The sequence below is a fragment of the Moschus berezovskii genome, chromosome 10, assembly GCF_049115385.1.
Source record: "Moschus berezovskii isolate FMDL1 chromosome 10, NW_MosBer_1.0, whole genome shotgun sequence".
Lineage (NCBI taxonomy): Eukaryota > Metazoa > Chordata > Mammalia > Artiodactyla > Moschidae > Moschus > Moschus berezovskii.
In genome coordinates this window covers 14,148,076-14,175,857 of record NC_142469.1, presented here as the reverse complement: position 1 = coordinate 14,175,857, position 27,782 = coordinate 14,148,076, and the positions used below count along the sequence as shown (strand labels likewise).

Genomic DNA, 27,782 nt, shown 5'->3' with positions numbered 1-27,782 from the left:
CTGAGCGACTGAACTGAACTGAAAGTCTAGTTATTTAAGTGTATACGCTTAGATCCATGAACCTAGTCTCATCCGAAGGATATAGTTACCCCCAAAATTGGATTGGTCAAGTTCTTGGGCTGGATACTGTTTAGTGGTCGTGGACAAAGGAGGCCTGAAAACTGCTCCTTTACCTTGGCTTCTGTTGTTGGTGGCAAATCCCTTCACAATTGGTATATTCTTTCCTTAGGAAATTCAATCAGGTTGACATTTAAAGTGCAGGCAGATGTTTCTACCTAGAAACATTCTTGACCCTGAGTGGAGATTTTGCAGACCTTTGCTTTGATTGTATGCTGATTTTAAAGATACACCTCAGAGGAATATCTTATTTCCAAGTTTTGTATACATCTGTGGGATTTAGGATAGGGGAAGGAGTTGGAAACTAGATGTACAGAATCTCATCTATTTTGAAGATTTAATGAAACATATGAAACAGTTGTGTGCTTCTATGTGCTTTCTATAATGATAACTCTGATGCTGGGAAGGATTGGAGGCGGGAGGAGAAGGGGACGACAGAGGATGAGATGGCTGGATGGCATCACCGACTCGATGGACATGAGTTGGAGTGAACTCTGGGAGTTGGTGATGGACGGGGAGGCCTGGCGTGCTGTGGTTCATGGGGTCGCAAAGAGTCGGACACGACTGAGCGACTGAACTGAATTGAACTGAACTGACAGTACAGTATTATATACACAATTGTTAGTTGAATACCAGGGCTAATTTGGTTGGACTTAGGAACAAACTGGACTTACGAACATGCTCTCAGATGTAACTCATTCTTACGTAGGGACTTACTGTACTTGTGGCTCATCTGGTCTGTTTTCCAGGTGCCCACTTTGCAGGGAGGACTGTCGCCCGTGAGAGCACAGACTGCTAGAGAATCACACGTAGGTTCAGCTTTGGGCGCTGTGGTGGGGGGTGGAGGGAGCCTGGGGGAAGCAGGGAGCGATGGCCTGATGCTGCTGCAATCCAGCTGCTGTTGCCTTAAAGGAATCCAGCCCAGTGCACCAGATCGCCAAGGAGGCCGGACAGCTTGGGGCTTTACTACTCGCCATTTAAAATGCAAAACCGCTGTACAGGCCAGTCCAGACTCTCCTCTCAGGCCATGTATGGCCAAACGCTCCGCTGTGATCTCTGGTCCACATGGTAACTGAGGGCAGAGGAAGTGAGTGAGAACTTGACCCTAGATTAGAGAATAAGTCTGCATCATACCCCACCCATCAGGGCTGGACAGAGAAGGAGTAGTCACTCCAGGTGCTTCAGAAAGAGAACTTTAGACCAGACTTCATATTTCACACAGTTTTGGAATTACAGGAGAACTGAGAAGATGCTGGAGAGTTCCCCCATGTCACACACCCAGTTTCCCCCGTTGCTTACGTTATATATCAGTTTGTTATGTGTGTTACATGTGTTGTAATGAATGAATCAAATTCTCTACAGTCTGTTCTTTACTCAGATACCCTTACTATTTACCAGGTATCCTTTTTCTGTTCCAGGAGCCTTTTCTGGGCACCACATTACATTCAGTGATGTCTCTGTAGGCTCCTCTTTGGCTGTGATAGTTTCTCTGATTTTCCTTGGTTTTGATGACCTTGACAGTTTGGAGGAGTGTAACTGAAAGTGTTAGTCGCTCAGTCCTGGCCGACTCTTTGCGCCACACGGACTGTAGCCCGCCAGGCTCCTCTGTCCACGCAGTTCTCCAGGCAGGAATACTGGAGTGGGTAGCCATTCATTTCTCCAGGAGTTCTTCCCGACCCAAGAATTGAACCTGGGTCTCCTGCACTGCAGGCAGATTCTTTACCACCTCAGCCACCAGGGAAGCCGTGTTTTTAATGACTTTGACACTTTAGAGGAGTACTGGTCAGGTATATTGTAGCATGTCACTCCACTGAAGTTTTTCTGAGGTTTTCCTCATGATTAGAATACAGTTATGGATTTGGGGGAAGAAAAGTGCCATTTTCATAATATCAGGTTAAGGGTACATACTATCTACACTTTTGTATTGCTCATTATTTTGCATTGTTTCTTCTCTAGCCACTGGGAGCTCTTTCAGCTGGCTGTGTTCTTCAGACAGACCGTCACTGATGTGGGTTCATGTGGGATCTTTGCCTTTTAAACGCCTCCTTACTTTCTGGCACTGCAGGATGATTTAGGCTCATCTTGTGTATTTCCCATCTCTGTGCTGCTGCTGCTGCTGCTGCTAAGTCACTTCAGTCGTGTCTGACTCTGTGTGACCCCAAAGACGGTAGCCGACCAGGCTCTGCTGTCCCTGGGATTCTCCAGGCAAGAACACTGGAGTGGGTTGCCATTTCCTTCTCCAATGTGTGAAAGTGAAAAGTGAAGTCGCTCAGTCGTGTCCGACCCTTAGCGACCCCACGGACTGCAGCCTACCAGGCTCCTCCATCCATGGGGTTTTCTAGGAACTGGCCATTTCTCCAAGAAGCCCTGGTTTCTTTTATTAGAAAGATCCACAGAGGTTAGAAAAGCCCAAGGAGGGACAGTGCCATTTGCAGCATATTAAGGGCACATACTGTCAACAAGATGGTAAACTTAAAACTGTGGATGGTATCCTTGAGATTTCTCCACTGTGAAGTTTCTTCCACACTGATCTCTCTGAAAGGAAGCTACTACGCAGCCCACACTGAAGGAGCTGGGGGTCAGCTCTACCTCCTTGGCTGGGAGGAGGGCCACCTACATACGGAATTTGTAATTCTTCTGCGTGGGAAGTTGGTCTATTCCCCACTTGCTGATTTATTTGAACATTTGTTTATACACTTTGGTTATATTTGTGTTTAGTGTTTATTTTGTAGTTTGTAATCTAATTTTATTGATCAAATTTTTCCACCTTTAGCCATTTGGTAGAGTCCTGTGGGTCTTTTTATATGCCCCCGTCAATGTGTACTTTTTGTCTGTTTTTGTCTTTTTGGATGCCTCCTTGCTTTCTGGCTCTGATACCCAAGATCATCTTGTATATTTCTGCCCTAGCCCTGGAGTCAGCCGCTTCTCCGAGCAGCTCTGGTTCCCTTTATTAGAGCACATTGTTAGGAACCATGATCTGGAGCCAGGTGGGCTTGATGCTACTGGGGAGGTCACTGCTTCCAGGCCCCTCAACAGACAGAGCAAGGAACTGTGTGTTTACCAACCAGCATAAACATGTGTCTATCTATTGCTGTTGTTTAGTCTCTAAGCTGTGTCTGACTCCTTTGCAATTCCATGGCCAGTAGCCCACCAGGATCCTCTGTCCATAGGATTTCCCAGCCACGAATACTGCAGTGGCTTGCCATTTCCTTCTCCAGATCTTCCAGACCCATGGATCCTGCTTGGCAGGTGGATTTTTTACCACTGAGCCACCTGGGAATCCCTATCTATAACCATCTCTATAGTAAATTATAACTATCTATAACCTTCTCTATAAGAAGTTAAACATAAGCACATACTGACGTCTCCAGCTGTCATCCATAGCCACCTGGGTCATGCTGGTCTTCTCTTTTCCTGTCTGTAAGTTTTCACTCCAGCAGTGAGAAATGTGGCTCCCAGCAGCCACTGTCCAAAATGAATCTATTTTATTAAGGAATGCAGGGGAACATTCCTGTCCTTGGCCTGAAGCACTTAAGTTGCCTTCTTCCTGGAAAGTCTTGGGTCTTCGTGTCCACGGTGTCCAGTGCTTCTCGTGCTGTGGGCTTAGCTCAGGTCGATGTCCCAGGGGAAGCCTCAGCAGGTCCCAGACCAGATCAGAGTCTCTGAAATGTACCTCATAGCACCATCTGCTCCCCTTAGAGCCATTCTCAGCATCAGATTTAAGTAGCTTGTTCTGCAGTTGATTGTGTTACTGATTTTTCTTTCCCGGAACATTGTCTTCATAGGCACGGACCTCATCCACCTCGCTCAGGGGCTGGCACTGGACGCATATTAGGTATGTGACTGATATTTAGTGGAAAGATACCGGAGGTGTGAAGAGATGTGAGGTGTGGTCTTCTAGAGCTTCTACCCAGTGACACAAGGGAAGGGCTGAGTCTATAACATTAGGGGTGTTTCTGCTTCTAGAATTCTTAGCTCCTTTGAGTAATTAGCTTCTGACCCTCAGAAGTTTGTGCTCTGTAAATGGTTGTGTATGGAAATCAAAATTATCTGGAAAAAAAAGAGAAAAAAGATCCTGGGCACTATCCAGTTATGTGAAGGACGCGGTGCGGAGTGAATAGCGCTGAGCCAAGGAGCTGTTAGTTGAAGGAAATGGATGGTGAATCAGATGCAGCAGAGAAAACAGACATGATGCTAATTTTCAGACTTGTTCCAAAGAAAATGCATGGATGTGTTGGGTCACATAAATGCAGCTTCTCTGTTGGAACATACCACATGTTTATGCACAATGTTGGAAAGGACCCTGGGTTCCAGGTGCACCCACTCTGCATCTTCATCATATTTGCACTTCTCTTTCCTGTCTGTCTTTAGTTCTAAACGTGAATTCTGCCACATTTAGGGTGATTTTTTTAATTGTGGATTTGGGGTGGCTTTTTTGCCACTGAAATTATTAGTTTAAAAAGAAGGATATGGGATGTAAAATTCTTTATTGCAATTCTACTCCTTGAGGTTGCCTATAGCATTTCATGTTTCATAAGATCAAGGATTTTGCTCATTTCCCTTTGGAAAAAATAAATACAACTTTCACTTACCAGTAGGTCTTAAAGGAAGCTAAAGACACTTGTTTAACTTTCTGTTTCATTCTAAGGGCATTCTGATGATAACGGACGTGTGACCTGCAGTGTTCCAGTCCTGCAGCTGGCTGCTAGCTGTCTCCCAGACAGGGACCAAAGCCCTGTAGCTCAAAGCTGCAGGAACAAAGTTGGCTTAAAGAAACAGGGGCTGGTTGCTGGTAAGAGTCGACAGACGTGGAGTGCAGGGCGGTTCCTTGCCTCTCTGCTCTCCTGGAGGAGAAGCAGACAAACCAGCACCCCCTGCTCTGGGGAGTTTGAAGGCGTTTAGACTGGAGGAGTGTGGAGATGCACCTAACACATCCTGTGGTCCTTCAGCCATTGGGTCTGCTCATGATCTGGACTGGTTTCTTGGGAGTCCTGTCCATTTAACCGGGAGTCACAGCGGGAGGAGTAAGTGATAGAGTAAGGCTCTGGGGTTGAATAGAGAGGAAGAAAGTGCCTTTGGGGGCCAGACCTGGTCTCAACGTTGTGAATCTCATTAACGTGCAAGGTGCTTCCTCGCACTCTTAACATCCAGCGCTTTGCTCCTCGATTTCAAACTGGAGCTCACACCAGGCACCGGGAATTGTGCCGTGACATAGCTGCTGCTTTGTGCTGAGAAAGTGGGAAAGCTTTTAAACACTGGGGATTGTTTCAGTTATAGGAAAATGCTTTTGCTTTCAATAGGAACAGTCATCATTACATCCCCCTCCCCTCAGAAAAGAATGTAGCTGCCAAGGACTCCCTAAGGAGCAGCGATGGAATGAAAAGGACGCAGAACAAAGATGGGTCCCTTGGGTGACGAGCAGATGCTCTAAATAACTCTGCTATTTTCCTGTAAAATGCCTGGCACACTCTGTAAGGCAATGGTCCTGTACTGCCAGGCTGTGTGGTGAAGGATTCCACACGGAACCTCAGAAGCATGCATACATGGCTAAAGCATCTGGATCTTTCTGAAGCTGTAGACTAGACTACAGGCATCCCTAGGTGCCCATGGGAGATTGGCTCCGGGACCCACTGTGGGTACTAAAATCTGAGGATGTTCAAGAGCCAACCTGGACCCTCTGTATCCACAGGTTTGGCATCTGTGGGCTCAACCAACTGTGGGTATGATGTGCTGCCTGTACTTAAACGACGGACATTTTAAAATCTAGCATACTTGGAAATATAATCCTGCCACATCAGCTGTGTTCAATAGTCATTGCTTCTCCTTTAGCAGCGATCCACTGAAAAAATAAAACGTGAACAGATGTTTGGTCTGAGCTACTCTCAGGAATTTGGAGCATGCAAACAAACCCTGCATGTTCTAGCATGAAACTGGCACAGAGGTGTGAAGAGTCACTTCTTTGGTTCATCTCTTTCCCCGGAACCCTAGGCCATTCTGGAATCTGTGGGCAGAATCCTGCACGTCTTTCATGGCCCCGTTTAAAGTGAAAAGTCGGGCACTGAACCTGTCTGGCCGTGTTTGCTAGTCCCTGTAGGAGTGTTCCCAATTATGTGTGTTCTGCTCTTTAAGGAAATTTCTCTTTTCCTGTTTCCTATCTCCTTCCATTCTCTTCCTGTCCGTGTGCTCTTTGCCTGCGAGGTGCCTCTTCACAGCACAGCTCATCCTGACTTCCTGCTACCCATGACTCACATGTCAGGAATCACGCGGTGCTTACATCTTTGTCAAGAATGCTTCGGCCTTTGCTGTGTGCAGGCACAGCCTACGCCTTGTCAGGACACCCACCCGAGTCTGAGACGGGGTCTGCTTACCAGCTTTCCACAGGTGAACGTCTAGTGCTCCAGCAAAAAGCAGTCAGGAGCTGAAAAATCACAGGCATTTTCAGGAAATATCAAAAAAAGGACACAGCACTATTTTCGTGCCTTGTTACACACAAGGCCATTTTGTCACTGTAAGAAAAACATGTATTAGATTTAATTTGGTTTTTCAGTATGCTTGGCATGTTTGAGATTTCAAATGAAAAAAAAATGGAAATGTTTCCATTTTCTGCAGTGTGTGAGGAGACAGGAGTCTGAAGGTGGAGTGAATTGAAAAGAGAACTGTATTTTTGTGAACTTTGAGTCTTTCCCCTTATAGAAATCTAGGAGGTAACTTCTGGTTGAGGACTGCCTTTGACCAGAGCTCCACCAAGCACAAGAGTGTGTACCTGGAGAGGACCAGAGATTCCAGCCGCATGGGGCATTCCTCTCTAATTTGACCAAACTGCCTTTGAAACGCAGGCGAATTTAGGGTACATTTTTCTTTCTGTCACCCCGGAGGGTGCCTGGTGTCTGTTCTGGATCTGGAGCCCTGTATGCATGTTCCCAGACAAGATCTCTCTGTGTCTGTCACAATGCAAAGTCAGAGCCAGCCAAGCCCTGTGACTTCTCTGAGTGGAACTCCTGCTGTTACTGGACGTGCGGTTCCCTGGGAGTCAGCCAGCCTCCTCACTTCTGGAGGTACCAAGTATTGTTGAAGATTCAGCTTTGAGACAAGTAGACAATATTTGACGGCCACAACTTAGCTTCCAAGGAGGTGAGCGATGTTCAGACACCGACCCACTTTATTTCTCAGCCCTGAGCCCCTGACTGAGTCCATGGTGGCACAGGGCAGTGAACTGAAAATCTCCACTCCCCCTTCCCCCCGTTTCTGCTGTGGCTCACATTCCTTTCCTCCTTTCAGGGTCTTTTCCCTAGTTCAGTTCAGTTCAGTTCAGTCGCTCAGTCATGTCCGACTCTTTGCAACCCCATGAATCACAGCACGCCAGGCCTCCCTGTCCATCACCAACTCCCGGAGTTCTCTCAAACTCATGTCCATCGAGTTGGTGATGCCATCCAGCCATCTCATTCTCTGTTTTCCCCGTCTCCTCCCGCCCCCAATCCCTCCCAGCTAAGGGATTCCTGCCCACAGTAGTAGATATAATGGTCATCTGAGTTAAATTCACCCATTCCAGTCCATTTTAGTTCGCTGATTCCTAGAATGTCAACGTTCACTCTTGCCATCTCCTGTTTGACCCTTTCCAATTTGCCTTGCTTCATGGACCTAACATTCCAGGTTCCTATGCAATATTGCTCTTTACAGCATCGGACCTTACTTCTATCAGCAGTCACATCCACAACTGGGTATTTGTTTCGCTTTGGCTCCATCCCTTCATTCTTTCTGGAGTTATTTCTCCACTGATCTCCAGCAGCATACTGGGCACCTACTAACCTGGGGAATTCCTCATTCAGTATCCTATCATTTAGCCTTCTATACTGTTCATGGGGTTTCAAGGCAAGTGTACTGAAGTGGTTTGCCTAAGGAACCCTCGATCACTTCTCTTTCTGCTTTTGTAGATGCGAACGACACGGAAGGTCTCAGTCTGGCCGGTGGGCCTGGTCGGTGGGCGGCGCTATGAACGTCCGCTGGTGGAGAACGGCAAAGTCGTGGGCTGGTACACCGGCTGGAGAGCAGACAGGCCTTTCGCCATCGACATGGCAGGTGAGGTGCATGGCTGGCGGGGCTTGCTCCTGCAGGACTGTTCCCGCCGCCTCTCCTATGTGTAACTGCACTGGAAGAAGGATGCTTTGAAAGGCTGCTTCGGTTCAACTCTAGGCTGTGAACTATTTAACTAAACCCTCAAAGCAGGCTTTGGGGTTAATTCAAGGAGAAATCGATTTTTAGAGTGATTAGAAAAGGCTCATTCCATTTTGTCACCTGTCCCTACACCCATCCCTTTGTCCGGGGCTGGGCTGGGGGGAGGGGAGCTGGTGGGGACCAGACGTGGCCCAGGCTTCACGGGCTCTGCAGCCTGTACCTGTCTGTGCTTTAAGTCCAGCTGGTTATATCACATGTACTGGTTACAGTATAAAATCCCATGTGTACTGGTAAATGTAACAGGGATATGGTATAGGCAAGCCAATCATTTTAATGATTATTGATACATTTAGGGCTTATTGATACATTTAGTAACTAAAATATAAAATTGGATGACTGGTCAAACAGGGATTAACATTAACTATAACTGTCTTTTGAAGTTTTTGAAATGAAACTGTCTTTAACGTTGGTTGAAGACCAACCAACTAAATTGAATAAATCCTACAGTAGACCACAAATTCTAAAATGCTGCTTCATCACAAAGTGACTCATTTTCTAGGGGTTATATAAAATGATGCCTGTGATTACTCTAGAAGGATGCAGTTTGAAACATGAGGCTTGGAGGCAAAAAAAAAAAAAAAAAATCACTGACATCTATAACCTAGGAGATGAAGGCAGAGTTGCTTCAAAATTGATCTCATCCGTCTTCAGGTCTGAAACAGAGCTCTGTCTGTCAGCCTGGGCTTGGTCAATCTTTTGTGTGTTATTTCCCAGCTGTAGTCAGAATCACTACATTCAGAATTCTGATGGGATGGAGGCTGTGTTCTGACTGGCTTCATCACTTTAATTCTGACAGTACTATAAATTTGAGGGAGTGAGGCCATGAGGAGGACTAGGGATAAAGCTGCTGGGGAAAGCTTTGTGGATGACTGGTCCACTGCCCTGCGTCATGGGAGAAGACAAGCTAGGACATCCAACTCAACATTTCCTGAGTGCCACATTTGAGAACTATGTGTCATGGTCTGTGACCCTTCCCTGATCCTCCTCTCCCAAACCCTTTCCCTACATCCTGACCTCTCCATCCCTCTTCCAATCCAAGCCTGACTCCTCATCCCCCAGTTCTAACAGCCCAGAGCTGAGCTGGCATCTCAACCAACGCATCTTCCTGAAGGCAGACAGAGAGGCAGGTCAGCCATATTTGGAAGGTCTCAAGGATTCTCAAAAGAGCTATCTCCTCAATCCAGTCTGAATTTGTGGCTCTGAAAGTATGACTGACTATAACTTATAATGTGTCTTTTGAGAATCAAGGTGTTTTGTTTTTTTTTCTTTCTGTTCAGAAGTGTCCCTTTGAGCAGAAGACTTGGGTACTATTAGGAAAAATCTTGTGCTTCTCTGGGACTTGGTCTCCTCATGCAGAATGAGGGAATGGGTGACCAGTGAGGTCTTCTCTAATGAATTCCTCCTTTCCCTGGCTTCCTACCTTGGAAGTCCAAAGAAAAGACCAGGTCTCTGAATTCTAAGTGAGGGTATGAGTGCTAACACAGCCAACTGGCAGATAGCTGGTCCTATTTGTCCCCAGAGCCTTGCCTGAACTTCCCAGGAGCATCTCTGCCCATCACCCTGCAAGGTAACTTCAAGATGAGAATAACATGGATACATCTTTCTGGATTTTGCTGTAAGAACTTTATGCAGATGATCAAGTATCCAGTAAACAGTAAGCCCATTGAGTGTTTTGCATTGTTTCCTCCAGAATTTGGATCCAAATAGATATATCCAAAATTCAAGAAAGGCACATGCGTTTTGTGATTTAGGCTGGCTAGTGATAAGATATTTGATGCTCTTCACTGCCAAAATCTCTGGGAAACTTTTCTCCATGACATGACTTATAGTTGGATTTTTCTAAGCCCCTTATTACATTTCAAAGCATAATAGCTATCATAAAAAAATGACTGATTTGCTTATTTTGTATTAATTACCCTTATTTTAAAATAGGAATAACATTTCTGTCTCAAAGAAAACAACTTATGAAACACTAAATTATTTTATTCACACATGAATTTGCTTCACAAATTAGTTTTCAGTAAATTAGTGATATTTTTGGGCATCATTATGTGACAGTGATTTGGTTGATAAGATAAAGATCTGAATTTGAGGCAGTTTGTTCTCATTCTAAAACTTGAAATTCCACAGCTTTGTTTAGATTCCATACAATCCATTTATTCTTAGTGGGATAAGAAGAAGATCTTTTAGATGTTCTTGTACAAATGATACTTCCCACCTCATTTTCAAGGGACAGATACACACAGTCACTATCTCTAGAGAGAAGGAAGCAGAAAACCCACTTTCCTGCTGTACCCAGGAAAGCCTGAGAATCACTGCTTTTAAAAAAGGTTGTGATAGTTGACTTGGGGGCCTGCACTGGAGCCTGGGCCTCGCTTGGATTGCCACAAACTGATTAAAAATGTAAGTGACAGCCGCATGAGGACCTGGCTCCTTGGGCCAGCACCAGCCTGAAGGCCCACATGGAATGTGGAGCCAGCCATGTGAAATTGTTACCCTGCCCTCCTGCATGCCCACAGCCCCATGAGAGGAACATCCCTGTAGCCAGGCAGACCAGGGTCCAGGCTCCCACCATCACGCTCACAGTAGCCAGCCCAGCCACAGAAAAAGAAGGCACGCAGCCCACAGAGGGGGCACCCCTAGAGCATATAGCTCTGGAGACCAGGGAAGAGTAGGCTGCGGGCCCCATAGGGCGCCTCCTACATGAGGCCACTTCTCCAAGATTGAAAAACGTTAACTAGCCCACCTAACACATAGAAATAAACAAAACTGGGCAAAATAAGGAGATGGAAGAATATGTTCTAAATGAAAGAACAGGACAACCTCAGAAAAAGAACTAAACGAAGTGGAGATAATGAATTTACCTGATAAAAAGTTCAAGGTGATAATTATAAACAAGTTCATCAAACTCAGAAGAATGAATGAACATGGTGAGAATTTCAACAAAGAGCTAGAAAATATAAAGAAGAATGAAGCAGAATTTAAGAATACAATAAATGAAATAAAAAATACACTAGAAGGAATTGACAGTAGATTAGATAATATGGAGGAACAGGTCAGTGATCTGGAAGACAGAGTAGTTAGTGGAAATCAAGCTGAACAGGAAAAATAATTTAAAATGATGGTAGTTTAAGAGACCTCTGGGACAACATCAAGGGTACTAACATTCACATTAGAGGGGTCCCAGAAGGAGAAAAGAGAGAGAAAGAGGTAGATAACTTATTTGGAGAAAAAAGTAGCTGAAAACTTTCCTAACCTGGGAAAGGATATCAACACCCAGGTCCAAGAAGCACAGTGTCCCAAAAAAGAACTCAATGAGGTCCACACCAAGACATTATAATTAAAGTGACAATTATTAAAGAGAGACTCTTAAAAGCACCAAAAGAAAAGCAACAAGTCACATACAAGGGAACTTCCATGTGACAATCAGCTATCTTTTTGGCAGGAACTTTGCCAGCCATAAGAGAGTGGCATGATATATTCAAAGTGATAAAAGGAAAAAAAAAAGGAATACTCTACCTAAGAATACTCTACCTAGCAAGGTTAGCATTCAGATTTGAGGACAAAGGATTTTAAAGGTAAGCAAAAGTTAAAGGAATTCAGTACCGCTGGGCTTCCCTTGTGGCTTAGCTGGTAAAGAATCCACCTGCAATGCAAGAGACCTGGCTTTGATCCCTGGGTTGGGAAGATCCCCTGAAGAAGGGAAAGGCTACCCAATCCAGTATTCTGGCCTAGAGAATTCCATGGACTGTATAGTCCATGGGGTCACAAAGAGTCGGACATGACTGAGCCACTTTCACTTTCTTTCACTTTCAACCAGCTTTGCAAGATATGTTAAAGAGGCTACTTTAAACAGAAAAGACCACAACTAAAAATATGAAAATTATAGAAGGAAAAAATCTCATTGGTAAAAGCAAATATATAGTAAAAGCAATAAATCAGCTGCTTAAAAAGCTAGTAGGAAGGTTAAAAGACAAAAGTATAAAATCATCTGTATCCACAATAAGAAGTAGTTAAGAAATACACAAACAAAAAGATGTAAAATAATTACGCTAAATAGACTAAATGTTCCAATCAAAGGACATAGAGGAGCTGAATGGATAAAAAACAAGCTACCTACAAGAAATTCACCTCATCTCTAAAGACACATGAAGACTGAATGTGATGTCATGGAAAAAGGTATTCCACATAAATGGAATTGAAAAGCAGGGAATAGCAATACTTACATCACATGAAAGACTTTAAAACAAAGAAGAAATGGGACAAAGAAGAATATTATGTAATGATAAAAGGATCAACCCATCAAGAAGATGTAACAATTGTTAATGTATATGCACCCATTATCAGTTCAGTTCAGTCGCTCAGTCGTATCCGACTCTTTGCGACCCCATGAATCACAGCACGCCAGGCCTCCCTGTCCATCACCAACTCCCAGAGTTCACTCAAACTCATGTCCATCGAGTCGGTGATGCCATCCAGCCATCTCATTCTCTGTCGTCCCCTTCTCCTCCCGCCCCCAACCTTTCCTAGCATCAGAGTCTTTTCCAGTGAGTCAACTCATTGCATGAGGTGGCCAAATAGGAGTACCTAAATACATAAAGCAAATATTAACAAACACAAAGGGAGAAAATAATACAATACACTACAGTATTATTAATAATAGGGACTTCAAGGCCCTACTTATATCAGTGGACAGATAAACTAGACAGAAAATCAATAAGGAAAGTTGATGTTAAATGATACATTAGAGCAGATGAAATTAATAGATTCAGAACATTTCACTAAAAAACAGCAAAATATATACTCTTTTGAAGTGCACATGGAACATTTTCCAGGACAGATCACACAAAAATAGTTTCAACAAATGTAAGAAAATTGAAATGATATCAAATGTATTTTCTGATCATAACAGTATCAAAACAGAAATCAAACACAGGAAAAATAATGCAAAAAAACCAACAAATATTTGGAGACTAAACAACATACTACTAAATAACTCTTGAAGAACTCACAGAGGAAATTTTTAAAAATACCCAGAGACAAATGAAAATGGAAGCATAAAGTAACAAAATCTATGGGACACAGCAAAAGCAGTTCTTAGAGGGAGATTAGAGGCATAAAGGCCCATCTCAGGAAACACGGAAAAATCTCACACAAACAATCTAACATTACGCCTAAATTAACTAGAAAAAGAAAAACAGAACCAGAAAGTAGTCACAGGAATGAATCATAAAGATCAGGACACTAATAAATGAAACAGAAAGTAAGAAAAAACAACAGAAAAGATCAGCGAAACTAAGAATGGTACTTTGAACAGATAAATTGATAAAGCTTAAGCCAGACTCGCAAGAGGAAAAGAGGGGATCCAAATACATAAAACCAGAACGGAAAGAGAAGACATTACAAACAACAGCACAGAAATACAAAGGATTATAAGACGTTACTATAAAAGTTTCCAATAAAATGGACCATATATTATAAAAGAAATGAATGACATTCCTAAAAATGTATACTCTCTCAAGACTGAATCAGGAAGAAATAGAAAATAATGAGCAGATCCCATTATCGCTAATAAACTGGAATCAGTAAGTTAAAAAACTCTTAACAACTAAAAATCCAGAACCAAACAGCATCATAGGTGGTTTTCATCAAAATTTAAACAGGAGTTAATACCTATTCTTCTCAAACTATTCCAAAATTACAAAGACGAAGGAATGTTTCCAAACTCATATTTTGAGGCCAGCATCATTTTGATACCAGAGACATCACAGACACCACGGAAAAAAATAAAGCAAAAATAAATTTATAGGACAGTATTACTAATGGACACAGATGTAGAAGTCCTCAACAAAATATTAGCAAACTGAATTCAATAAAACATTAAACTAATTATATATATGATCAAATGGGATTTATTCAAAGGATGCAAGGATGGCTCACTATCCACAAATCAACCAATGTGATACACCACATTAACAAGCTGAAGAATAAAAATCATATCATCTCAATAGATGCAGAAAAAGCTTTTGACAAATTCCAACATTTATTTATGATAATAACTCATAAAAAGTTGGTATAGAGGGAATGTACCTCAATATAGCATCATCTTTCAAGATTTGAAATAGCTCAACTGGAATTCCATCACCTCCACTAGCTTTGTTCGTAGGGATGCTTTCTAAGGCCCACTTGACTTCACATTCCAAGATGTCTGGCTCTAGGTCAGTGATCACATTATCGTGACTATCTTGGTCATGAAGATCTTTTTTGTACAGTTCTTCTGTGTATTCCTGCCACCTCTTCTTAATATCTTCTGTTTCTGTTAGGTCCACACCATTTCTGTCTTTTATCGAGCCCATCTTTGCATGAAATGTTCCCTTGGAATCTCTAATTTTCTTGAAGAGATCTCTTGTTTTTCCTATTCTGTTGTTTTCCTCTATTTCTTTGCACTGATCACTGAGGAAGGCTTTCTTATCTCTCCTTGCTATTCTTTGGAACTCGGCATTCAGATGCTTGTATCTTTCCTTACTCCTTTTTCGCTTCTCTTCTTTTCACAACTATTTGTAAGGCCCCCTCAGACAGCCATTTTGCTTTTTTGCATTTCATTTCCATGGGGATGGTCTTGGTCCCTGTCTCCTGTACAATGTCACAAACCTCCGTCCAGAGTTCATCAGGCACTCTATCAATCAGATCTAGTCCCTTAAATCTATTTCTCACTTTCATTGTATAATCATAAGGGATTTGATTTAGGTCATATCTGAATGGTCTGGTGGTTTTTCCTACTTTCTTCAATTTAAGTCTGAATTTGGCAATAAGGAGTTCATGATCTGAGCCACAGTCATCTGAACAAAGCTAGTGGAAGTGATGGAATTCCAGTTGAGCTATTTCAAATCTTGAAAGATGATGCTGTGAAAGTGCTGCACTCAATATGCCAGCAAATTTGGAAAACTCAGCAGTGGCCACAGGACTGGAAAAGGTCAGTCTTCATTCCAATCCCAAAGAAAGGCAATGCCAAAGAATGCTCAAACTACGACACAATTGCACTCATCTCACACACTAGTAAAGTCATGCTCAAAATTCTCCAAGCCAGGCTTCAGAAATATGTGAACCGTGAAATTCCAGATGTTCAAACAGGTTTTAGAAAAGGCAGAGGCACCAGAGATCAAATTGCCAACATCTGCTGGATCATGGAGAAAGCAAGAGAGTTCCAGAAAAACATCTATTTCTGCTTCATTGACTATGCCAAAGCCTTTGACTGTGTGGATCACAAGAAACTGTGGAACATTCTGAAAGAGATGGGAATACCAGACCACCTGACCTGCCTCTTGAGAAACCTGTATGCAGGTCAGGAAGCAACAGTCAGAACTGGACATGGAACAACAGACTGGTTCCAAATAGGAAAAGGAGTACGTCAAGGCTGTATATTGTCACCTTGCTTATTTAACTTCTATGCAGAGTACATCATGAGGAACGCTGAGCTGGAAGAAGCACAAGCTGAAATCAAGATTGCTGGGAGAAATATAAATAACCTCAGATATGCAGATGACACCACCCTTATGGCAGAAAGTGAAGAGGAACTCAAAAGCCTCTTGATGAAAGTGAAAAAGGAGAGTGAAAGGTTGGCTTGAAGCTCAACATTCAGAAAACAAAGATCATGGCATCTGGTCCCATCACTTAATGGGAAATAGATGGAAAAACAGTGGAAACAGTGTCAGACTTTATTTTTTGGGGCTCCAAAATCACTGCAGATGCTCATTGCAGCCATGAAATTAAAAGACACTTACTCCTTGGAAGGAAAGTTATGGCCAACCTTGATAGTATATTAAAAAGCAGAGACATTACTTTGCCACCCAAGGTCCATCTAGTCAAGGCTATGGTTTTTCCCGTGGTCATGTATGGATGTGAGAGTTGGACTGTGAAGAAAGCTGATCGCCGAAGAATTGATGCTTTTGAACTGTGGTGTTGGAGAAGACTCTTGAGAGTCCCTTGGACTGCTAGGAGATCCAGCCAGTCCATCCTAAAGGAGATCAGTCCTGGGTGTTCATTGGAAGGACTGATGCTAAAGATGAAACTGCAATACTTTGGCCACCTCTTGCGACAAGTTGACTCACTGGAAAAGACTCTGATGCTGGGAAAGGTTGGGGGCGGGAGGAGAAGGGGATGACGGAGAATGAGATGGCTGGATGGCATCACTGACTCTGTGGACATGAGTTTGAGTGAACTCCGGGCGTGCTGTGATTCATGGGGTCACGGAGAGTCGGACACGACTGAGCGACTGAACTGAACTGAACCTCAATATAATGAAGCCCATATACAAGAAAAACACAGCCAACAGTGAAAAGTTTAAAGAATTTCCTCTAAGATCAGGAGCAAGACAAGATAGCCACACTTATCAATGTAGGAGCCAACTCCTAGCCACAGCACTTAGATAAGAAAAAGAAATCCAAAATGAAAGGGAGATGTAGAACGATCACTATTTGAAGATGACATGATACTATATTTTAAAAATCCTGAGAAGGAACAAGATGGCGGAGGAATAGGACGGTGAGACCACTCTCTCCCCAACAAATTCATCAAAAGAACATTTGAACGTGGAGTAAGTCCACAAAACAACTTCTGAATGCTAGCAGAGGACATCAGGCACCCAGAAAAGCAGCCCATTGTCTTCGAAAGAAGGTAGGAAAAAACATAAAAGATAAAAAAAGAGACAAAAGAGGTAAGGACGGAGCTCCGTCCCGGGAAGGGAGGCTTTAAAAAGAGAGAAGTTTCCAAACACCAGGAAACACTCTCACTGGCTAGTCTCTGGCAAGCCTTGGAACCTCAGAGGGCCACATAACCGGGAGGAAAAAAGAAAGAAAGAATTAAAAACCACAGATTACCCACCAAACGGTAACTCCCAGCGGAGAAGCAGCGCAGACGCCTGCATACTCCATTAGCAAGCGGGGACTGGGCAGGGAGGAGCTGGCTGAACTGCTTAGAGAGAGGACTGGGCTTGAATGCCACCAGAACAATCTGAGAGATCTAACAGGGAATAGCAAAGTAGACTGGGATAGCTTCCCCACGAAAAGGCGGAAATTTCTAACCTAAAACTCCGCCAACCCCGCTCACAGAACAAAGGACTGAGCAGAGCGAGCCGGCTGCGATCGGCCCATCCCCCATCCCCCCGCCGAGACAGGCAGGGAGGTCAGCCAGAGCCGTAGGGGGCAACCGCGGCCCCAGAAAGGCATCCGATACAAACTGCAGGCAGGCTTGTTGCTAATCAAGACTTCTTGGTCTCGGGCCGGTCGATATCAGCCTAAGAAGGTGCGCCAGTTGTACACCCAGAAAATCGAGTGGCAGGGACTGGGGAGGCGATAAGTCACAGCGACCGCGCTCACCAACCACCTGGTCACCTGAGCTGCTTGGACCAGGGAAGGCACAAAACGCAGGCCCAACCAAGTCTGTGCCTTTGTGGAGTACCCGAGAAACTGAACTTGAGCCGCTCAGACCTGGGAAGTGCATACAACCCAGCGCCGGCCTCGGACAGTTCCCGGCAGAGCAACCTAGAGCCTGTGCAGTGTAGACTGGGACAACACACGCCCTGTGAGCGGGGGCAAACCCAGTGTGGCTGAGACACTGCGAGCACTCCCCACAGACGCCAGAGATATTTGTCTGCAGCGTTCCTCCCTTCCCACAACAGGACTGAACAACTGAGCCTTAAAAAGTGTCCACCTGCCCCCTAGTATCGGGGCGGAAATTAGACACTGAAGAGACCGGCAAACAGAAGCTAAAACAGAGGGAACCACCTTGGAAATGACAGATAGAGAAGTCTAGAGGCTACTCCAAGAATAAGACCAAAAACCAGAGGCAAGAGGCTTAAGCCCAAATCCTGAGAACACCAGAGAACTCCTGACTCCAGGGAACATTAACCGATAGGAGCTCACCAAACGCCTCCATACCTACACTAAAACCAAGCACCACCCAAGGGTCAACAAGTTCCAGAGCAAGACATACCACGCAAATTCTCCAGCAACACAGGAAATTAGCCCTGAGTTTCAATATATAGGCTGCCCAAAGTCACTCCAAACCCACTGACATCTCATAACTCATTACTGGACACTACATTGCACTCCAGAGAGAAGAAATCCAGCTCCACCCACCAGAACACCGACACAAGCTTTCCTAACCAGGGAACCTTGACAAGTAACCCGTCCAACCCCACACACAGCGAGGAAGCTACATAATAAAGAGAACTCCACAAACTGCCAGAAGAGGGAAAGGCCACCCCAAGCAAAGCAATATAAGCAAGATGAAGAGGCAGAGAAATACCCAGCAAGTAAAGGAACAAGATAAATGCCCACCAACACAAACAAAAGAGGAAGCTATAGGGAATCTACCTGATAAAGAATTTCGAATTTTGATGGTGAAAATGATTCAAAATCTTGAAAGCAAAATGGAGTTACAGATAAATAACCTGGAGAAAAGGATTGAGAAGATGGAAGAAAGGTTTAATAAGGACTTAGAGGAAATAAAAAAGAGTCAGTATACAATGAATAATGCAATAGATGAGATCAGAAACACTCCGGAGGGAACAAACAGTAGAATAACAGAGGCAGAACAGGATAAGCGAGCTAGAAGATAGAATTGTAGAAATAAAAAATCCTAAAGATGCCATCAAAAAACTATTAGAAATAATAATTGAATTCAGTAAAGTTTCAGTATACAAAATTAGCATCTGTTGCCTTCCTACCTATTGACAATGAACTATCAGAAAGAGAAATTAGGAAAATAATACCATTTACAAGTGCATCAAAAAGAATAAAAAGCCTAGGAATAAATCTAACTCAAGAGGTAAAAGACTTGTACTCTGAAAACTGTAAGAAACTGATGATGGAAGCTGAAGACAACACAAACAAATAGAAAGGTATACTGTGTTCATGGATTGGAGGAATTAATGTTGTTAAAATGACTAAACTACCCAAGACAACTACAGATTTAGTGTAATCCCTATCAAAAAACCAACAGCATTTTTTCACAGGAGAATAATTCTAAAATTCATTTGGAACCACAAAAGACCCCAAATAGCCAAAGCAATCTTGAGAAAGAAGAACAAAGCTGGCAGTACCATGCTCCCTGATTTCTTACCATACTACAAAGCTATAGACATCAAACTAGTATGGTACTAGCACAAAAGCAGATGCTCAGATCAATGAAACATAATGGAAAGCCCAGAAATAAACCCATAGTGATATAGTTAATTAGTGTATAACAAAGGAGGCAAGAATGTACAATGGGGAGAAGACAATAAGATATTGGGAAAACTGGACAGCTACGTGGTGAAAGACATTGGACTACTTTCTCACACCATATACAAAAATAAACTCAAAGTGGATTAGATGTAAGGCCTTAAACCATAAACTAGAAGAAAACAGAGGCAGTATGCTCTTTGACATCAGCCTTAACAATATGTTTTTGGATCTTGCCATCTCTGGCAAGGGAAACAAAAGAAAAAATAAACAAATGGAACTGCATCAAACTAAAGAGCTTTTGTGCAGTGAAGAGAAACATCAAGAAAATGAAAAGGCAGCCTACTGAAAGGGTGAAGATATTTGCCAATGATATATTTGATAAGGAGGTAATATTCAGAATATATAATGAACTCTTATAGCTCAACATCACAAAACAAACACACTGACTGACAAATAGGCAGAGGACCTAAATAGACGTTTTTCCAAAGAAGACATACCAATGGCCAATAAGTATGTGAAAAGGTGCTCTACATCGCTAATCATCAGGGAAATGAAAATCAAACTACAAAGAGATGTTCCCTTACACCTGTCAGGGTGGCTAACAGTGAAAAGACAAGTAACAAGCATTGGTGATGATGTGGTAAAAAGGAAATCCTTGTACACTGTTGGTGGGAATGCATATTGGTATAGCCACTATGGAAAACAGTATGTAGATTTCTCAGAAAATTAAAAATAGAACTACCATATAATCCAACAATTTTACTTCTGGATATTTATCTGAAGGAAACACTAATTTGAAAGAATGCATGCCCTCAATGTTCATTGCAGCGTTATTCACAACTGCCCAGGTGTGGAAGCAACCAAAGTGTCCATCAACAGATGAATGGATAGAGAAAATGTGGTATGTGTGTATGTATTTACATATGCATATGTAGATATATATATATATACACACATATAGGTGTATACACACACATATATATTAATACAATGGAATATTATTCATCCATAAAAACAAAAATGAAATCTTGCCTTTGTGACAACATGAATAAATATAGAGGGTATCATGCTGAGTGAAAAAAGTTAAGAGAAAGACAAACACCATATGATCTCACTTCCATGTAGAATCTCACTTCTATGTAGAATCTAAACAAAACAGAACAAAATATAACAGCCTGATAAATACAGAGAACATAGAGGTAATTTACCAAAAGGGAGGGGGTAGGAGGTGGGCAAAATAGGTGAAGGGAATTAAGAGGTACTATTGTCTAGTTATAAATAAGCCATGGGGATGTAATATACCGAATAAGCAGTATGTTCCATAATATTGCAATAACTTTGGGGGCAGATAGTTACTGGACTTATCATGGTGATGATTTTATAATTTATGCAACTATTATATCATGTAGAACACCTGAAACTAACACAATATTATACATCAACTATATTTCAATTAAAAAGAAAAAAAATTTTTAACAAAAATAAGTAATATCACATATTTCTTAAAACAAACAAACAAACAAACATGAACTGAAAGGGCTCGTATGTAGCATTTCCACAACTGTCTTGCTTTGAGGGGTTGAGCACACATTTAACAGAAGCCCCTGAAGGTTTGTCCTGTTTGTGTTTCTGCGAAGCCACAGCCTCACCCCCCCGCCCCCCAGAGTCTTATATGCATATCAGACATTGGAACTAGAATGTTTCATGTCTTTCACGGAGTTCGACCCTGTCGTTATTTTGCCAAATTGAACACCAGAGATGTGAGTTTTGCTCTGAGACAAGGGAATCTTGTTCTGAAGTTTCCTTGTATGTGCAGTGGTGGTGGCAGAAATTATTATTCCTCTTGCATTCGGACATAGTTTTTTAAAATTCGAATGATTACAATTGGGGGAATGTGTAATTTTCTCAGTTCTGTCTCACTGCAACAAAGATTTGAAACAGTGGACCGGTGTTATAGCTCAATCACAGCTCAAAGTTTTATTCAGCAAGCAAAGGAAAGTACAGCCTTGAGGCATGCGCACGGGCAGACGCCAAAGGAGAGGCCTCAATCATCTTGGCTTCCTCCTTTTATTCATCTGTCTCCTCCCCGCTGAGTCTGCCCTATGCAAATTGGGCTAGCCAAGAAAAGGGGTGTGTTTGTTTCACCTGAAGTTCTCACGCCAGTCCACAGGTTTTCTTTTGTTCCATTTCGTGGACTTTTCCCTTTCTTTTAGCCATCGCCATTTTGGACTCCTTTTTCCTATTCTAACTACCTAACATTCCTCACTCAAGAGAAGGGAGGCCCAATTCTTTGTGAATAGGGGTGTCGAGGTCTCTCTGGCTACTTCCTGCTGATCTGGGATGGCAAGGAGCATTGGGCCTCCCCCTCTTGCTAGTCTCAAGCCTCAAAGTCCTTATAGCAGTGTCCCTCTAGGGGCATGTGATATTTTCCATGGTCAGGTGTAGTTTTATATATCCTTGCTGAACTGGCACTGCATTTGGTAGCTTGGTGACCTGGGCAGAGACAAAATGGGTTAAACAATTGATAACACATGAAGCAATCATAAGCAGCATCAGTATGGTGATAACAGGGATTAGTAGGGGCATTGAGTTCAGTTCAGTTCAGTTCAGTCGCTCCATTTGCTTTCCCCAGATTCATTGCCTGATTACTTCTCTTTTAACTTTCCCTAACTCCTTCATTTTTTTCTTTTACATTCCCTAAAATACATTCAGTTCAGTTCAGTTGCTCAGTCGTGTCCGACTCTTTGCAACCCCATGAATCACAGCACACCAGGCCTTCCTGTCCATCACCAACTCCCGGAGTTCACTCAAACTCATGTCTATCGAGTCGGTGATGCCATCCAGCCATCTCATTCTCTGTCGTCCCCTTCTCCTCCCGCCCCCAATCCTTCCCAGCATCAGAGTCTTTTCCAGTGAGTCAACTCGTCTCATGAGGTGGCCAAAGTATTGCAGTTTCAGCTTTAGCATCAGTCCTTCCACTGAACACCCAGGACTGACCTCCCTTAGAATGGACTGGTTGGATCTCCTTGCAGTCCAAGGGACTCTCAAGAGTCTTCTCCAACACCACAGTTCAAAAGCATCAATTCTTCGGCACTCAGCTTTCTTCACAGTCCAACTCTCACATCCATACATGACCACGGGAAAAACCATAGCCTTGACTAGACGGACCTTGGTTGGCAAAGTAATGTCTCTGCTTTTTAATATGCTATCTAGGTTGGTTATAACTTTCCTTCCAAGGAGTAAGCATCTTTTAACTTCATGGCTGCAGTCAGCATCCACAGTGATTTTGGAGCCCAAAAAAATAAAGTCTGACACTGTTTCCCCTGTTTCCCCATCTATTTCCCATGAAGTGATGGGACCAGATGCCATGATCTTAGTTTTCTGAATGTTAGGTTTCAAGCCATTAGCCAACTCCAAATCCCCCCTGCCAGGAGGACCCCCAAAGAAAGACTGTAGCCACCCCAAGAACTTTCCAGCTCATTCTTTGAGATCCTGTAGGATCTGCATGTTTTTCTTGAGGACTGTGAGACTTTCTTTAACTTGGCTGGAGATATTTACCCAGAAACAACACATCTCATTCAAGATAGCTCGAGTCCCTCCTTGTTCAGGGATCAGGAGATCTACCTCCTGTCTATTTTGGAGTACTACCTCTGCCAAGCTGTGTTGGCTCTTTAGAGCTATCCTGAGAAATCTTATCTCCAGAAACTTAATTTTGGGGGCGTTCATTAGAATGGCACATTTGTAGTCCTGAATAGGTATCTGAGATCTCCCAGGGCTCACAGGTGTATTAAGTGTCCTCTTCTGTTTTCTCCCATGGCTTGACTCATGAGTAGTGAAGCCAGGAGTCCTGTCCTGGTACCTTGACTGCTGTGGGGGTAGAAAGTATTACAGGGTAGGGGCCCTTCCATGTGGGCTGGAGTTGAACCTCTGGCGACCCATCTTTTCAGACTTCAGGCAAATTAGTCTGTGGAACTAAGGTGGCAACCCCTATTAGGTCATTGTTCTGTGATGCTGCTCTCTTAGCTGCCTGATCAGCTGCTTGCTTCCCTCGTGCCACTTCCATGCTCCCTTTTTGGTGTCCTTTACAATGGGAGACTGAAACCTCAGTGGGCAGGTGGATGCCTCCAAAAGCCTAAGGATTTGAACACCATATTTGATTGGGGACCCTCAGGTGGTCAAGTGGCCCCTTTCTTTCCAAATAGCAGCATGTGCATGTAGCACCAGAAAGGCATGCTTGGAGTCAGTGTAAATGGCTACCCTTTCTTCCTTTTCCCAGCTCTAAAGCTCAAATCAGAGCTATGAGCTCAGCCAATTGGGCTGAAGTACCTGGTGGCAAAGGTTTAACCTCTATGGTCTCAACACTGGAGACTACTGCATATCGAGCTCTTCTCTTTCCATCCAAAACAAAGCTGCATCCATCGTTGTACCAGATTTCCTCAGGATTGGTCAGAGGATCTTCTGACAATCCCTCTCAGGATTTTGTCCAATGGCTCAAAGTTTCTAGGCATGAGTGAAAGGGAAGAGAGTCCTCAGGGGTAGGCAGGAGGGTAGCTAGGTTAAGAACCTCACAAAGGGATGTAGTAAGGTCTGGATTTTCCATCAGCACTGCTTGAATCTGGGGATCCTTTGATCAGACATCCATAAATGGCCTCTCTCTTTCAGGAGCTGTTTCACTTGGTGTCTGGTACAAATAGTTAGTTTGCCCCCAAGAGACCGTCGCCCTCTGATGGAGAAGGATAGGAGGCTTTGGATGTTTCCTTATAGGAGAGACTTCCTGATGCTGGAGACCTTGGGGACACTGTCTATTGTCACCCTGCTTATTTAACTTCTATGCATAGTACATCATGAGAAACGTTGGGCTTGATGAAGTACAGGCTGGAATCAAGACTGCTGGGAGAAATATCAATAACCTCAGATATGCAGATGACACCATCCTTATAGCAGAAAGTGAAGAAGAACTAAAGAGCCTCTTGATGAAAGTGAAAGAGGAGAGTGAAAAAGTTGGCTTAAAGCTCAACATTCAGAAAACTAAGATCATGGCATCTGGTCCCATCACTTCATGGCAAATAGATGGGGAAACAATGGAAACAGTGGCAGACTTTATTTTCTGGGCTCCAAAATCACTGCAGATGGTGACTGCAGCCATGAAATTAAAAGACGCTTGCTCCTTGGAACAAAAGTTATGACCAACCTAGACAGCATATTAAAAAGCAGAGACATTACTTTGCCAACAAAGATCCATTTAGTCAAAGTTATGATTTTTCCAGTACTCATGTATGGATGCGAGAGCTGGACTATAAATAAAACTGAGCACCAAAGAATTAATGCTTTTGGACTGTGTTGTTAGATAAGACTCTTGAGAGTCCCGTGGACTGCAAGGAGATCCAGCCAGTGCATTCTAAAGGAAATCAGTTCTGAATATTCATTGGAAGGATGGATGCTGCATCTGAAACTCCAATACTTTGGCAACCTGATGCAAGGAACTGACTCATTTGAAAAGACCCTGATGCTGGGAAAGATTGAAAGCGAGAGGAAAAGGGTACAACAGAGGATGAGATGGTTGGATGACATCACCAACTCAATGGACATGAGTTTGAGTAAACTCTGGGAGTTGTTGATGGACAGGGAGGCCTGGCGTTCAGAAAATCCATGGGGTCGCAAAGAGTCAGACATGACTGAGTAACTGAACTGAACTGAAGGTCTCCAGCATGACTAGTGTGGGTAAGATTAAGGGGTTGAAATTTTAACTCATTGCCAGTTTGTTCACCATGGATGGGAATAGATACCATTCTGTAAAGCTACCCAAGTATGTGCCCTGAAACTGGAAACCTGGGAAAATAGCCATAAGCCTTATCCTCTCATTGCTCTGAGGGAATGTCAGTCACTGATTTCATCCCGTAGTCCTCCATAAGATCAGTTTAGGGTGCTTCCAATGGTAAGCATTTCATTGAAATAGACCCACTCTAGGTAATAACAGAAGTAATGACAAAGAAGTGGGTTGTCTATAATGGGCTGGGTGGAGTGATGTTGCCTACAAGGGGGCAGGGTCCTGATTATAGGAGTTAGTAACAGACGCGAGAGACGCCGGCCCTGGGGCAACCGACCACGCAAAGAGGCACGGCCGTGAGGAGTTACCCCACACCTGAGGCCGGGGCCGGCAGCCGAGAGGAGCTACCCCACATCCAATAGGCGGTGGCTGCGCGGGCGCAGGAGGGCCGAGAGGAGCTACTCCACGTTCAAGGTCAGGAGGGGCGGCCTTGAGGAGATACCCCTCGTCCAAGGTAAGGTGCAGTGGCTACGCTTTCTTGGAACAGCTGTGAAGAGATATCCCACGCCCAAGGTAAGAGAAACCCAAATAAGACAGTAGGTATTGTGAAGGGGCATCAGAGGGCAGACACACTGAAATCATAATCACAGGAAATTAGTCGATTTGATCACATGGACCACAGCCGAATGTGGTCCACTGGAGAAGGGAATGGCAAACCACTTCAGTATACTTGCCTTGAGAACCCCATGAACAGTATCAAAGGGCAAAATGATAGGATACTGAATGAGGAATTCCCCAGGTCGGTAGGTGCCCAGTATGCTATTGGAGATCAGTGGAGAAATAACTCTAGAAGGAATGAAGGGATGGAGCAAAAGCAAAACCAATACCCAGTTGTGGATGTGACCAGTGATAGAAACAAGGTCCGGTGCTGTAAAGAGCAATATTGCATAGGAACCTGGAACGTTAGGTCCATGAATCAAGGCAAATTGTAAGTGGTCAAACAGGAGATGGCAAGAGTGAACATAGACATTCTAGGAATCAGTGAATTAAAATGGACTGGAATGGGTGAATTTAACTCAGATGACCATTATATCTACTACTGTGGGCAGGAATCCCTTAGAAGAAATGGAGTAGCCATCATGGTCAACAAATGAGTCTGAAATGCAGTACTTGGATGCAATCTTAAAAACGACAGAATGATTTCTGTTCGTTTCCAAGGCAAACCATTCAATATTACAGTAATCCAGGCCTAGGCCCCAACCAGTAATGTTGAAGAAGCTGAAGTTGAACGGTTCTATGAAGACCTACAAGACCTTTTAGAACTAACACCAAAAAAAGATGTCCTTTTCATTATAGGGGACTGGAATGCAAAAGTAGGAAGTCAAGAAACACCTGGAGTAACAGGCAAATTTGGCCTTGGAGCACGGAATGAAGCAGGGCAAAGGCTAATAGAGTTTTGTCAAGAAAACGCACTGGTCATAGCAAACACCCTCTTCCAACAACACAAGAGAAGACTCTACACATGGACATCACCAGATGGTCAACACTGAAATCAGATTGATTATATTTTTTTCAACCAAAGATGGAGAAGCTGTATACAGTTAGCAAAAACAAGACCAGGAGCTGACTGTGGCTCAGATCATGAACCCCTTATTGCCAAATTCAGACTTAAATTGAAGAAAGTAGGGAAAACCACTAGACCATTCAGATATGACCTAAATCAAATCCCTTATGATTATACAGTGGAAGTGAGAAATAGATTTAAGGGACTAGATCTGATAGATAGAGTGCCTGATGAACTCTGGATGGAGGTCCGTGACATTGTACAGGAGACAAGGACCTAGACCATACCCATGGAAAAGAAATGCAAAAAAGCAAAATGGCTGTCTGAGGAGGCCTTACAAATAGCTGTGAAAGGAAGAGAAGCGAAAAGCAAAGGAGAAAAGGAGATATATATAAGCATCTGAATGCAGAGTTCCAAAGAATAGCAAGGAGAGATAAGAAAGCCTTCCTCAGTGATCAATGCAAAGAAATAGAGGAAAACAACAGATTAGGAAAAACAAGAGATCTCTTCAAGAAAATTAGAGATTCCAAGGGAACGTTTCATGCAAAGATGGGCTCGATAAACGACAGAAATGGTATGGACCTAACAGAAGCAGAAGATATTAAGAAGAGGTGGCAAGAATACACAGAAGAACTGTACAAAAAAGATCTTCACGACCAGGATAATCACGATAATGTGATCACTGACCTAGAGCCAGACATCTTGGAATGTGAAGTCAAGTGGGCCTTAGGAAGCATCACTACGAGCAAAGCTAGTGGAGGTGATGGAATTCCAGTTGAGCTATTTCAAATCTTGAAAGATGATGTTGTGAAAGTGCTGCACTCAATATGCCAGCAAGTTTGGAAAACTCAGCAGTGGCCACAGGACTGGAAAAGGT

General features: G+C 43.3%; 1 protein-coding gene across 1 annotated transcript in view; it reads left to right on the top strand.

Annotated features, from left to right (window-relative positions):
• Nucleotides 1-27,782, top strand: part of B3GAT2 (beta-1,3-glucuronyltransferase 2) — a 98,375-nt gene that overhangs the window by 26,416 nt on the left and 44,177 nt on the right. The window contains exon 2 of the mRNA XM_055433522.2: nucleotides 8,049-8,193. Within this exon, the coding sequence (XP_055289497.1) occupies nucleotides 8,049-8,193 (145 nt within the window). The remainder of the gene's footprint in view (nucleotides 1-8,048; nucleotides 8,194-27,782) is intronic.